The 12,948-nt window shown below is 44.6% G+C and overlaps 1 protein-coding gene across 5 annotated transcripts in view; it reads right to left on the reverse strand.

Annotated features, from left to right (window-relative positions):
- The window catches only part of znf827 (zinc finger protein 827), a 94,565-nt gene that overhangs the window by 16,446 nt on the left and 65,171 nt on the right, over window positions 1–12,948 (reverse strand). For 4 of the 5 annotated variants that reach the window (XR_004411414.1, XR_004411417.1, XM_033018004.1 and 1 more), the window contains exons 7-12: window positions 11,981–12,038; window positions 10,106–10,200; window positions 3,612–3,749; window positions 3,276–3,447; window positions 2,965–3,131; window positions 1,083–1,343 (exon numbers count right to left, since the gene is read on the reverse strand). Coding sequence is in view for 3 of the 5 variants with exons in the window: in XM_033018004.1 (XP_032873895.1) it covers window positions 1,083–1,343; window positions 2,965–3,131; window positions 3,276–3,447; window positions 3,612–3,749; window positions 10,106–10,200; window positions 11,981–12,038 (891 nt within the window). In the remaining 2 variants the exon portion in view is untranslated. The remainder of the gene's footprint in view (window positions 1–1,082; window positions 1,344–2,964; window positions 3,132–3,275; window positions 3,448–3,611; window positions 3,750–10,105; window positions 10,201–11,980; window positions 12,039–12,948) is intronic. The other variant, XM_033018015.1, reaches the window with a different exon arrangement.

Raw genomic sequence — 12,948 nt, forward strand, 5'->3', positions numbered from 1 at the left:
GCAAGCAACATGAATAAGTTCCAACACTTTCACTGACAGCAAACTCAATGTTGCCAGCTCTCTGCATCAATCTTCTCATCTTGAAAATTCATGAAGAAACAAATCACTTCAAATTAAATTAAAAAAAATATTCATCGCTTGTGCAAGGAATTTCTAGACAGATACATTCAACTTGTGTGTAAAAATGGTAATGTGATGCTTCTTTTACAGTTCTGTATTGTTGTAGGTCATTGGACTTCTATTACTTAAGTCTTTAATAAATAAAGATAAGCCGTTTTGATCTGATCTTGTTGGCCATGTGCAATTCCAGTGTTATTTACAACATGACTGAGTTACTGTAAAATCTGGATAATTTATTCAATGCACATCATATATTCAAGATTAAGATTACAGATCTTGGGAGATTTGGCCAGTTTACTGAAAATGGTGTTCAGAAATCTGAACTCAAAATGGCATTTTCTCTAAAAAGTTTAAACTATTATGTAAAAGCAACAAAACTTTACTTGATTGGTGACGTTTCGGGTCGAGACCCTTCTTCAGTCTGAAGAAGGGTCTCGGCCCAGAACGTCGCCTATTCCTTCTCTCCATAGATGCTGCTCACCCGCTGGGTTCCTCCAGCATCTACCTCCGATTTTTCCAGCAGCTCCAGTTCTTTCTTAAACTTTAATTGTTACATTTCAGAGGTCCAAAAAATATTTAGAATTGGTCAGTTTGAGACAATAAAAAACACAATTGCACATCTTGATAACTGTAGTATCAATAAATTAAATGATCAAGTTACTCACATTTCACTGCACCTCTTTTACCAACAATGATTTTTGAAATTTCTTGCAGCTTTTTTTAAATGTTTACAAGCTTAGTGAAAGATAGCTTTTAGTTAAACACTAGCTAATCATAATCCATGTGCGCTTTTCATGCATGGGTGCACACTTACATCTCAATATTCAATTCTATGACACATTTAGCATCCAGTTTAAAGTGTCACATTATTTTGACACACAGATGAAGTGAACACAACCAAATACAATCATCAAAAAGAATCCTCAACTGGATCACTGAGTCAATAAACAAATCCTCCTCACCCTTCTCAGTTTTTTCCTCTGAACCCGATGTAGACGACCCACTGAGTGCCACTGGAGGGTTGAAGGAAGTGCTTTGCTCTTCATTGGTGAAGTCCGAGTGGGGGATTTCAGATTCAGTGACGGAATCACAAAGTGCTGAAGATGAACTCAATGAAGACGACGAAGACGTTGACGAAGACGTTGACGAGGAAGAAGAAAACATGGCGGCTGCCTTAGATTCACTGGCGGGACTTTGACAAGAGGGCGTTTGGGCTTTCTCATCTGCAGAAGTGTTAAACACAGCAAAGTGAAAACATGGTGAAGTTCAGCCATTTGTTGACAGCACATATCTTTTGACAAGTGCATTAGCTTAATTCAGCAACAATTTCAGAGCTGTTCAGCCCATCATGTGGGCTGAAAATAAGAGAGCCAAGAGAAAATGTTGTATAGAAATATCCGAAAATGTCCACCTAAAAAGATTCCCTGAGATTTGGCTAACTTTGGAAAATGATGGAAATTATTTTGTTTTCTTAATCATTAATACCAAGAAGGCATTTCTTCAAAAGTAAGTCTGTTGAGCAATGTACAAAATGTGATGTTAATAAATTAGATCATCAATTTGAATATCCAAAGGAGATGTTTTGTCACAATAACCTCACATAAAAATATGAAATTTTCATGTTCAAATTGCTCAGGGGCCTCATCCCTACGTTTATCTTCAACGGCCTATCATGCTCTGATCTCTGCATTTCTCCAATTCTAGATCCTCCTGATTTATTTTATCTCAATGTTGTGACCAACCATGCAGCACAGTGTCTGTCTTTAGATGGTGAGAATAGTTGCAAGTCGGGGGGAGAGAAGAGCAGGATAGGTGGCTATTGTCAGCATTAGAGAGAGGAGCTGCCACAGCTTGCTCTTGCTCATTCAAGAATCGCACAGCAGAGAAGCAGGCCTTTTTGACTGAATTTGTCCACTTTTGGATCTCTTTCAATTTCAATGATTGCCATGGCCCGCCCTTCCCAATACTGTCTCTCTCCCCTCCGCATTCTCCTCCATCCCGATTCATTTGCCCTAATGTCATTCTGACACCCATCTCCCTCACCTCCCTATCCTCTCTCTATCTCCTCCCTCCCTCCACCAAATTCTGTCCTTGTTCACTGGTGTCACTCAGATCAAATGGTAGCAAGATTCGGAGGGATCTCAATTTTCGGAGTTTGAAAGATTAGCTGCCGATCCCTTTCATCATTCAGGTTAAGGCTGAGAATAGGAGTCCCAGGGAGGCTATTTAAAAGGTTAAACGCATCCGCTGAAGCTCACGTGAAGGCTATTTTCTCCAAATACTCTACTACCCACTGTAAGCATATTTTAAAAATCCACGTGGTAACCTACTGTGCTAATGGCACTTGGTATTCGGCCTTAATTGACTTCAAGTTAAAACTGAAACTTGATTCAAGAAATCATAGTTTTCGATTTAAATTCACTCACTAAGTTATGGCTTTTCAGAGTTTGTAAGTGTGACTCTAAACTTCTGTCACCAGTTGATCTTAACAGTCTGCCCCAGTCTGACCTTTTGTGCCCATTATACCTCCTGCACATTTCTAACAGAGCTCTATAGAAGCTGATGAAATACATTGTAGAGCATTTTGAGCCACTGAACCAAACTCTATTGCAGTGCTTATTTGTCCTTATTCTCTCCTTGCCCCTCGACTTGCTTTCCAACATTTACGTGTTCAGATGAGGTAATTAGCCTGAAACATTGTATTTATTTCTCTGTAGAAGAACACTGATAGATCTGTTTCCTTTTGTGTGGCTAATGTGTGGCTTTTCAATTTAAAACCACCTGAGCAAAATAAAAACAACCAAACAGCCATTGCCCACAACTAAAGTTAACTCCCTTGGTTACCTGCATGTGCTGCATATGCATGTGCTTTCATTTCTGTTTCATCCATGCAGGAAAAGTTGCAGGCATTGCAGCACAATGAAAACATCCACTGCTCCTTATCTACATGTAATGACATGTGGCTGACAAACTGCAGATTCACCTCGGTCTCAAATCCACAAACATGGCAGCTGGATAGAAAATTAGGCAACATGAAAACTATTGCTTTTCTTCTTGTTTATTAAGTGCTTAATATTTTAAAGAAAATAACATTGGTCGAGCGTGACCTTGAACTGAGGTGAATTAGCATCCTGCATAGCAGAAACAGAATTTACCTGTAGTAATAGGGACTGTTCTTACGATCAGAACTGTTTGAGGTTACAGCAGTAGCTATTTCCTCAGAATCTCCACTGACTAACTTCACTGAATGGATTGTCAAATGCTGGTTTAAGTTTGCTCGGCACTTGGCAGCATACGGACACAAATGACACTTGTACCTTCTTTCTTCTATGAAAATAATATTTTGCAATGGTTAGATTTGAGACACCCTTGCAAGACAAACAATCTTCGACAAGAAAACCTCTTCCAAATCTAGTGACAGGTGTATTGTTTTAATCTTGCATCTAGTTAATATACAACTACAAATGTAAAACTGCAGGATAATCACTTACCTGTGTGCAACGAAAGATGCCGTGACAATGTTTGCTGCCGACCAAAAACTTTCCCGCAAACCTTACAGGGAAAAAGCTGCTCACAAAATTTCCATTGCGGATTCAGAGCTCCTGACTCGATGGTTAGTTTTCCTGATTCTGCAAAAGGAAAAAAGTCCTATCATAAAATGTAGACACATGGAACTGCTAATTTACATATACATACAAAGTGCTGGAGTAACTCAGTGGATCAGGCAGCATCTCTAGAGAACATGGATCCAGAAATGCTGTCTGACCAGACTTTGTCTTTGTTACTCCAGCACTTTGTCTTTTTTAGTATTTTCAGAAATTCTGCCAAAATTTGACAGATTATATCAGTCGGGAATCATAATGACAGCACCTGTATTGGTTCTACGAAAAGTAAAACTTATCATTTTCAATCCACCAAAGATGTTCAAAACCTTTCACATATTTTAAATGCATATTTCCTCTAATTATGACAGCATGTTCTCTTTTATCATTAGGATTGCCTTCGCATCTCCTCAATGTAATCATATTAATAAAATAACTCTTGCAGATAGTTTTATGCTCTGTGATGGAGAACAAAATCAACATTCCAGGTGGATTTTCAACAACTTTCACTTACATAACACCTTTAACACAGTCTGTTTTTGTGGCATTCCACAGTGTTATCATACACATGGAGTGAAAAGAGAAACTGATCAGCAGAGACCCTGGAAGGATGTACTGCTGGACAACGTTGAAGAAAATAAATGATGTGGAGGGATTAAGAATAAACTGAGACATTGTTGGAGCAGATACCAATTTATGTTGCTGAGGATAGGGTGATGGATAATTATGTGTGTATCTATCTTCTCCATCTACTTGAATCCAATAGCTTAAAAAAATAAAATAAATAAAGCTCAACAACTAACTGAAGTTAGATTTAAAATGCTGGAATAACTCAGCGGGCCAGGTAGCATCTCCGGAGAGAAGGCAAGGGTGACAATTCGGTTAGAGACCCTGCTCGACCCGAAACGTTATCCATTGCTTCTCTTCAGAGATGCTGCCTATCCCGCTGAATTACTCCAGCATTTTGTGTCGATCTTCGGTGTAAACCAGCATCTGGAGTTCCTTCTTTCTGGTACCCTAAATCTGCCAACAGAAATATCCTTGCAGAAAACACCTAACGGCTATAAATATTTGTCAACTGCCACCATTTTTATAGCTAATAGCTTGACATATTTCTTTTTAGAATCTGTGAGTGTTAATGACTAAAGATACTGTGATTGTTAAAGACTCCCATGTTAAAGACTAAATGCCATCTGTAGATGGTTTATGCATGCAACCTATAATGTAGCTACCTCAATACCACTAACCACGCCCAGTCATCTCAGTATAACTGTGATATCTTCCCCTTGCTCCTCCCTTGGTTCCGGTACGCCTGAAGACTAGATGCAGTCAGTACTGGGACGTGTTTGACATGTGCCTTTATTAAAGACTCAGTAAAGTTACAGTGTGTCAGACGGGACACCTTTACATGGTGTCAGTAAGTTAAACGCATGCCTCCTGTTTATCGGGTTTTATTTGCTCCTAGTTTTACTAGTGTTTAATCCCCTATTTACCATGGGATTCTCGTGCCGCAAGCCCTCTCCCCTTGTCTTTGACGCTGACATTGCGGAGCGATGGGCTACTTTCGTGATGGACTACAACCACTTCATCAACATCGTGCACCGAAACGACCCTGATGCAGTCAAAGCCTCACTCCTGCTGAACCTTGCCGGTCCCGATGCTATGAAGCGAGCTCAGGCTTTCACTTACAATCCAGCGGTCCTGGATGACAACGACCAGGTCGTCGAGCCGGCGAAATCTGCCAACGACCCGGTATGTCTCTTACGCAGGTTTGCGGAGATTTGTGACTTGCCCTCCAACCGTATATTGGAGCGGGCTAGATTCTTTACAAGGAAACAGCAGCCTGATGAACCTGTTGAATGTTTTATCGCTGACCTGCGCTACCTTGCTCAGCAGTGCCGTTTCGAGAACATGCGTGATCAGCTCACCAGAGATATTTTGGTCACCGGCATGCTAGATCAGAAGCTACGAGCAGAGCTGCTGTGAAGACCGGATCTCACCCTGACTGAGGCTATGCATGCATGCTGAATAGCTGAGGTGGTTGCCCCGCTACATGGGCAGAGGGGATCTGACAATCGGGCTATTAATCTGACTGGTGTTGCCATGCCCCGTCGCAAGCAAGACAACGTTTGCCCTGCACCGCGGCTGACTTATGCCGCTCAGGTCCCGCTTGTCAAGAAGTGCCCCAACTGCAATTATGTCCATTCTATGCAGTCGCAGTGCCCAGCATTTGGTAAAGCTTTTAATTTCTGTAAGAAGATGAACCATTTCTCAGCTGCCTGTCGCTCCCGTGGGAACGTTCCTCCAGCTCCCAGACAAGTTTTAAACAACCTTCAACAAGTTGATAACGAATTCGGTTCCCAGCCTTCTGTCGACACTGCTCTCGACTCTGAGCCCAGTATTTCCATGGGAGATGCCAGTGTTTATTCTCTCCTTCATAATCAATCTCGCCTCCCCGATCCTTCTGTGCTTGTCACTGTCAACACCAAGTCCTTCACTGCTAAGCTGGACACGGGGGCGAAAGTGAATGTTATGTCAACATCCCTGTTCAAGAAGATAAGAAATAATGAGCTGTTAACTGCTGATCGCTCCATATTGCGTGGTTATGGCGGAGAGGAGCTAAAACCTGTGGGGAGGGCCACCTTCCACGGTGTGCTGAAGAAATCTTCGCGTGACCTGTCGTTTTTCATTCTTGACTGTGACTGTGTGACTGTTGAGCAATCAGGCGTGTCAGGATCTCGGGCTGGTGTCCTTTGACCATACTGTCCATGAAGTGCGGGTGATGCTGAATCCACTCTCCGAGCACCCTGACCTATTCGATGATGATCTGGGTAAGCTGCCCCTTGTATACAAGATCGCAACTGACCCGTCGGTTGTACCAGTGGTCCGTGCTCCGCAAAGGGTGTCGTTTGCCATGATGGGCAAGGTCGAAGCCATGGTGAAGAACATGGTTGACATGGGAGTGCTTGAAGCTGTCAGCGAACCCACCGAGTGGGTCTCCACCATGGTCGCCACCATGAAGAAGGGTAAGAGCGAGATACGGGTGTGCATCAATCCCAAAGACTTAAATCTGGCAATAAGGCGCCCTCATTACCCCATGAGGACTGTAGAAGATGTTGCTGCCCAGGTCGGTCAGGCCACGGTGTTCTCTGTCCTTGATGCCAGGAGCTCATTCTGGCAAATACCTCTAGACAAACACTCCTCAGACTTAACCACTTTTGGCACCCCCTTCGGAAGATTCAAATTTTTGCGGATGCCATTCGGCATCAACTCTGCTAGCGAAGTGTTTCAACGCTCCATGGAGCAACTGTTTGCTGGCCTGCCGTGTGCCATTATCGTGGATGACATCCTGGTTTATGGGAAAGATGCTGCTGAGCACGACCACAACCTCCGACGGATTCTAGACCGCGCTCGCCAGATCAACTTAAAACTTAACCCGTCAAAGTGCAAGTTCCGCGTAGCTGAAGTACCCTATGTTGGCCACATCTTCACAGCCCACGGGCTGAAACCTGATCTGCAGAAGACCAACGCTATCTCCGAGCTGCCTGCCCCGACCGACGTGACCAGCCTGCAGCGTTTCCTGGGCATGGTCAACTATTTGGGAAAGTTCATCCCCGACCTCAGAGAGTTGAGCGCACCCCTGAGGCAACTGACGAAAAAAGACATTGCTTGGTCCTGGGTACACAAAATTGCTGGGGAAACTCAGCGGGTGCAGCAGCATCTATGGAGCGAAGGAAATAGGCGACGTTTCGGGCCAAAACCCTTCTTCAGACTTTTGCTTGGTCCTGGTTTCCCCAACACCAGCAGGCGTTCGACCTTCTCACACTGACTCTAAAGTTTTTCGATCTGCAACGTCCAATTGTAGTTACGTGTGATGCTTCCCGCTTCGGACTCGGTGCTGCCTGCCTGCAACTCCATGATGACGGCTCGCTGCAGCCCATTTCTTATGCCTCGCGTACCATGACAGACACTGAGCAGCGATATGCACAAATCGAGAAGGAGCTTCTTGCGGTTGTATTCGCCTGCTCCAAGTTCAAGGACTTCCTTTTCGGTACCAGGTTCACCGTCGAGACCGATCATCAACCCTTGGTGACCATCCTCAATAAGCCTATCCTCATCGCTCCAGCTAGACTCCAGCGCATGATGTTACAGCTCCAGCGGTTCGACTTTCTGATCGTGTACAAGAGGGGCACCGAGATGCATGTGGCCGACGCGCTGTCCCGGGCCCCCTGCTCCTCCTGTGACAGGCATCCCTACGAGCAGGAGGATCTGCAGGTACTAAATGTCAACTTTGTTCCCTCTAAGCAGCTGCAGTGCTTGGCTGAGCACACCGCCAACGACCCCAACCTGCAACAGCTTGCAGCTGTCATCCAGCGGGGGTGGCCCAGCAGACGCATCTCACTGCCTGCGGGCGCCCACCCCTTCTTTCTGGTCCGCGACGAGCTTGTGCTCCGGGACGGCATCATCATCAAGGGTCACAAGGTGGTCGTCCCTGCCTCCCTATACGACTTGTACTACAACGCTGCTCACATGGGGCATCCCGGTGCCGATGCCACCGTCTCACATGCCCAAGAACAATACTATTGGCCCGGCATGGCCAAGTACATTAAAGCCCGAGTAGCCTCCTGTCCTGATTGCAACACTGTTGCCCCACATCAGCAGCGCCAGCCACTTCTGCAGCAGCCTGCGCCTGCCATGCCCTGGACCTCGCTGGCTGCTGACATATTCGAATGGCGAGGCAAGCACTACCTGGTGTTGGTTGATTCAAACTCCAACTGGTTCGAAGTGGATCTTCTCCCTGCTATCACCTCTGAAATGGTGATAGCAGGGAAATCAGTAAGCTGCGCAGACACTTTGCTACCTTCGGGTCCCCGGTCCGCTTACAGACCGACAACGGCCGTCAGTTCACCAGCGCAGAATTCCAGGCTTTCGCTGTGAAGTGGAACTTCACTCACTATACCAGCAGCCCCGAATACCCGCAGAGCAACGGCCTGGCGGAGCGAGCTGTCCGCAGTGCCAAGAATTTGCTCGAGCAGTCTCGTCTCTCCAATGGTGACTTCTACCTGGGTCTAGTCAACCTTCGCAACATCTCACGGGACCCTACCATGCGATCCCCTGCCCAGCGTCTGATGTCCCGCGTGCTTCGCCCACCGATGCCGATCGCCCAACAGTCCCTGGTGCCCAAGGTCCTCCAGCCTTCCGCCGTCCAGCAACGGATTGCTCACAAGCATGAGGTACAGCTCCGTTCTCACGACAAGTCCTGCCGCCCGCTCTCACCACTACTGCCTGGCCAGGTCATCCGCATGTAGACAGCCACCGGATTCTCCCGACTCGCAACCGTTGTTGGTGTGGACGATTCCCCGAGATCTTACCTGGTGGACTTTGATGGAACTGTCTACCGCCGGAGCCGCCAGCATCTGTTGGCCTTTAACGAGCCGCAGCCTCCTCCTGCGGATCCCTACGCTCCTCCGTTGCGTTTCGAGCCTGTCATTACTAATTACCCCACAGCTCCCTGCATGCCCCGGTCAGTTCGCTTGCCGCGTTCTCCTCCCTCTACGCCTCCAGCTTTCGGGCAGATGATCTCCTCCCCTGCTCCTTCTCCTCCTTCTCCCCCGTCTCCTCCTCCTGGATCATCTGTGCCGGTTGGGTCACCTTCCGCATTCCCGGTTGGGTCTCCGCCGACTTTCTCCTTCCCGGCTGCTACTGCTCCGCCTCCTCTTCTATCTGGTGGGGAGGGTGATGGTGCTATACGCACACGCTCGGGTCGGGTTGTCAAACCTCCTGTCCGCTACAGTGATTTCGTTTAAATTTGCATGTGTTGTATAATCACACTGCCACTGTTATAACTTCAATTTTAGATTTCTAAGGGAAAGGATGTAGATGGTTTATGCATGCAACCTATAATGTAGCTACCTCAATACCACTAACCACGCCCAGTCATCTCAGTATAACTGTGATATCTTCCCCTTGCTCCTCCCTTGGTTCCAGTACGCCTGAAGACTAGATGCAGTCAGTACTGGGACGTGTTTGACATGTGCCTTTATTAAAGACTCAGTAAAGTTACAGTGTGTCAGACTGGACACCTTTACACCATCCATCTTTAATTGGGTAAATTATCTAATCCTGTGCGATAGCAGGGTGACATTTTTGTAGATTTGTATGAGAGGATCAGGGATGCAGTTGCAGCTCTTTCCACTTGTCCAAGCATGGTTTTGACAAATTTATACATATTTTTTCATCACACATTTCGAAAATTACGAACTTGGAAACTGCATTTTCATAAATAAATTCCTCATTAGAATTAATGTAAAGCATCCTGCCTTAACTTTTAAAACAAATATTTAACACAATAGGCAGAATGCAAAACTGTTCATAACACATACCTTGTGATGATGGTCTTGCATGGAGATGAGATAAAGGATCCCTCAAGTTTGGAGCAAATGGTGATTGTCTAAATACTTCTTCACATAGAGAAGAACTGGATCAAAAGAATAACATACCCAAATCATTAACTTTAATGCCATTTAAAACAGATAAATGTACTTATTCTGGCACAGAAAACACAAATTTGAGTTTAGTTCCATTACAATTTTCAGGAGCACTTAAGTAAACTGACATTCTCACAGATAATGATACAGATTTTTGGCTTTTAATAAGAGGTTTAAGTTATTGAGATAAAGGCCAGCTTTAAGCTTGCTCATTGTTGGAAAACATGGGATGCTGAGATGTCCCTTACCCGCTACTGAAAAAGATCACTTTTAAGTAAGGGTCAAACAAATTATTGTTCTGAACTAGGGATGCATACAGAACAATGAACTTATAATATATGAATGTTTCAAAAGGAGGTTAGGAATAAACACTCAAGCCTCCGTCAATGCTGCAATCCATCCTATGTATTTAGTGAGAGGCCATTCCCAGAGTATTTATTAGAATGAATGATCTTAGAACACAATGTCCATGCCGAACATGATGCCAAGTTAAACAAATCTCTGTGTGGGAAGGAACTCCAGATGCTGGTTTAAATCGAAGGTAGACACAAAATGCTGGAGTAACTCAGCAGGACAGACAGCATCTCTGGAGAGAAGGAATGGGTAACGTTTCAGGTCAAGACCCTTCTTCAGACACATCTAATCTCTGCTTGTATGTGACCATATCCCTCCATTCCCATGCACCTATTTAAAAGCCTTTTAAATGCCACTATCATATCTGCCTCCACTACCCCTGGCAGTGCATTTCAAGCACCCACCACTGTGTAAAAAAAAAATGCCCCACTATCTTCTTTAAACTTTGCCCCTCTCATCTTAAAACTATGCCCTCTAGTCTAACATTTTCACCGAGGGAAAAAGGTTCTGCAGCCTCTCCATACCACCAGTAATGTGGTGAATGGAAGTGCACACATCTTACAGTTACCAAATTATAATCGTTTTGTTAAACAGACATTTCTGTGACCATTATTATTAGAAGCTGGGTCTCTATTCCTTGGAGCGCAGGAGGATGAGCAGTAATCTTATAGAGGTGTATAAGATTATGAGAGGATTAGATCGAGTAGATGCACAGAGTCTCTTGCCATGAGTAGGGGAATCGAGGACCAGAGGACATAGGTTCAAGATGAAGGGGAAAAGATTTAATAGGAATCTGAGTGGCAATTTTTTTACACCAAGGTTGGTGGGTGTATGGAACAAGCTGCCAGAGGAAGTAGTTGAGGCTAGGACTATCCCAACGTTTAAGAAACAGTTGACAGGTACATGGAAAGGGCAGGTTTGGAGGGATATGGACCAAGCGCAGGCAGGTGGGACTAGTGTAGCTGGGACATGTTGACCGGTGTGCGTAAGTTGGGCCGAAGGGCCTTTCCACACTATATCACTCTATGACTTGTTCCAATGATGCTCTATTAAACATTGCAATATACAGGTTTTAGTATTTTTAGCCAACAAAAATCAATTTAGAGCTATTAAAAAGTCCTCTGTTATTGCGAGACTGAAATTCTCCAGCTCCTAACCCCTTTTCACAATTATTTTTATAATGTGATTTTCTAGTCTAAAGAAGGGTCTCGACACGAAACGTCACCCATTCCTTCTGTCCAGAAATGCTGCCTGTCCCGCTGAATTTGTCCAGCATTTTGTGTCTGTCTTCTATAATGCGGGGTTTCTTAGGAAATCAGCTCTCACGTTATAGTAGAACAATCTGTACCTATGAAACTACCATTTCTCCACCCAGATAGAAGTGCACTGAAAGTGAAACAATAAAATGATACTCACCTGCTGCTACTCAACTCTGATGCCTCCCTTCCTTGTTCTTGAGCTTTGTTTACTTTTTCTACAAAGAGACAGAGCATTTTTAAATGAAAGGCATAAGGAAGCTATTTTGTTAGCAAACTGCAACTGAACAGAGTTCTGGCTCGATAGGAAACTGAACAATAATTTTAGGAACATCTTTATTTAGGATTCGAAACAAGAACAGTTATTCAAGCCCTTTACTGTGCTGCCATTTTATTTCATCATGATTCACTAATTCTCAATCAAGCCCGTTACCCATCAAAATGTTATTGTGCTTATGAAAATGTCAATTTATCCAAATTTCACAATTCCTATATATATATATATAGTGACCACAGGGATAACTCTGGTTACCTGTTTTCACAAGAAAGCACCTGTGTGACTTCTAACACTTTTCTGCAGTGGTGTGACCACGCAGAGGGTGCTTGGATGAAGACCCATGTCAGCCTCTCTGATTAGGTTGCCAAGATGCTCGTTTGTGCTTGGGTGTGTTGATTGTTTTTTTGGTGAAAGGATGAAGAGCAGGGATGCCAGTATTTCCCTGGAGCTGGCTGCAGAAGGCACTAAAACATGCAATTTTCTTTGAATTCACGATGTGATGGTTTTCCATGTGTTTGGAGCATGTGGATTAGCTGATAGCCCTTCCTCTTCTTCTAGCGTATGGCGTGCATAGCCTAAAGTTGTTGGACAACTTGTACTATTTGATCTTATTTGGTTGTGCACGCCGGGTTGATTGCATTCGTCGAAACAGGCGGACCACATGAAGGTTGCAATCTTCCACCCCAGCTGATAGCCCTTCATCATATTACAGACCTTTGTTGATAACTGCAGATGCTGGTTTACACACCGAAAATACACACAAAATGCTGGAGTAACTCAGCGGGACATGCAGCATCACTGGAGAGAAGGAATGGGTGACATTTCGGGTAGAGACCCTTCTTCAGACTGAG

Source organism: Amblyraja radiata, chromosome 1, assembly GCF_010909765.2.
Source record: "Amblyraja radiata isolate CabotCenter1 chromosome 1, sAmbRad1.1.pri, whole genome shotgun sequence".
NCBI lineage: Eukaryota > Metazoa > Chordata > Chondrichthyes > Rajiformes > Rajidae > Amblyraja > Amblyraja radiata.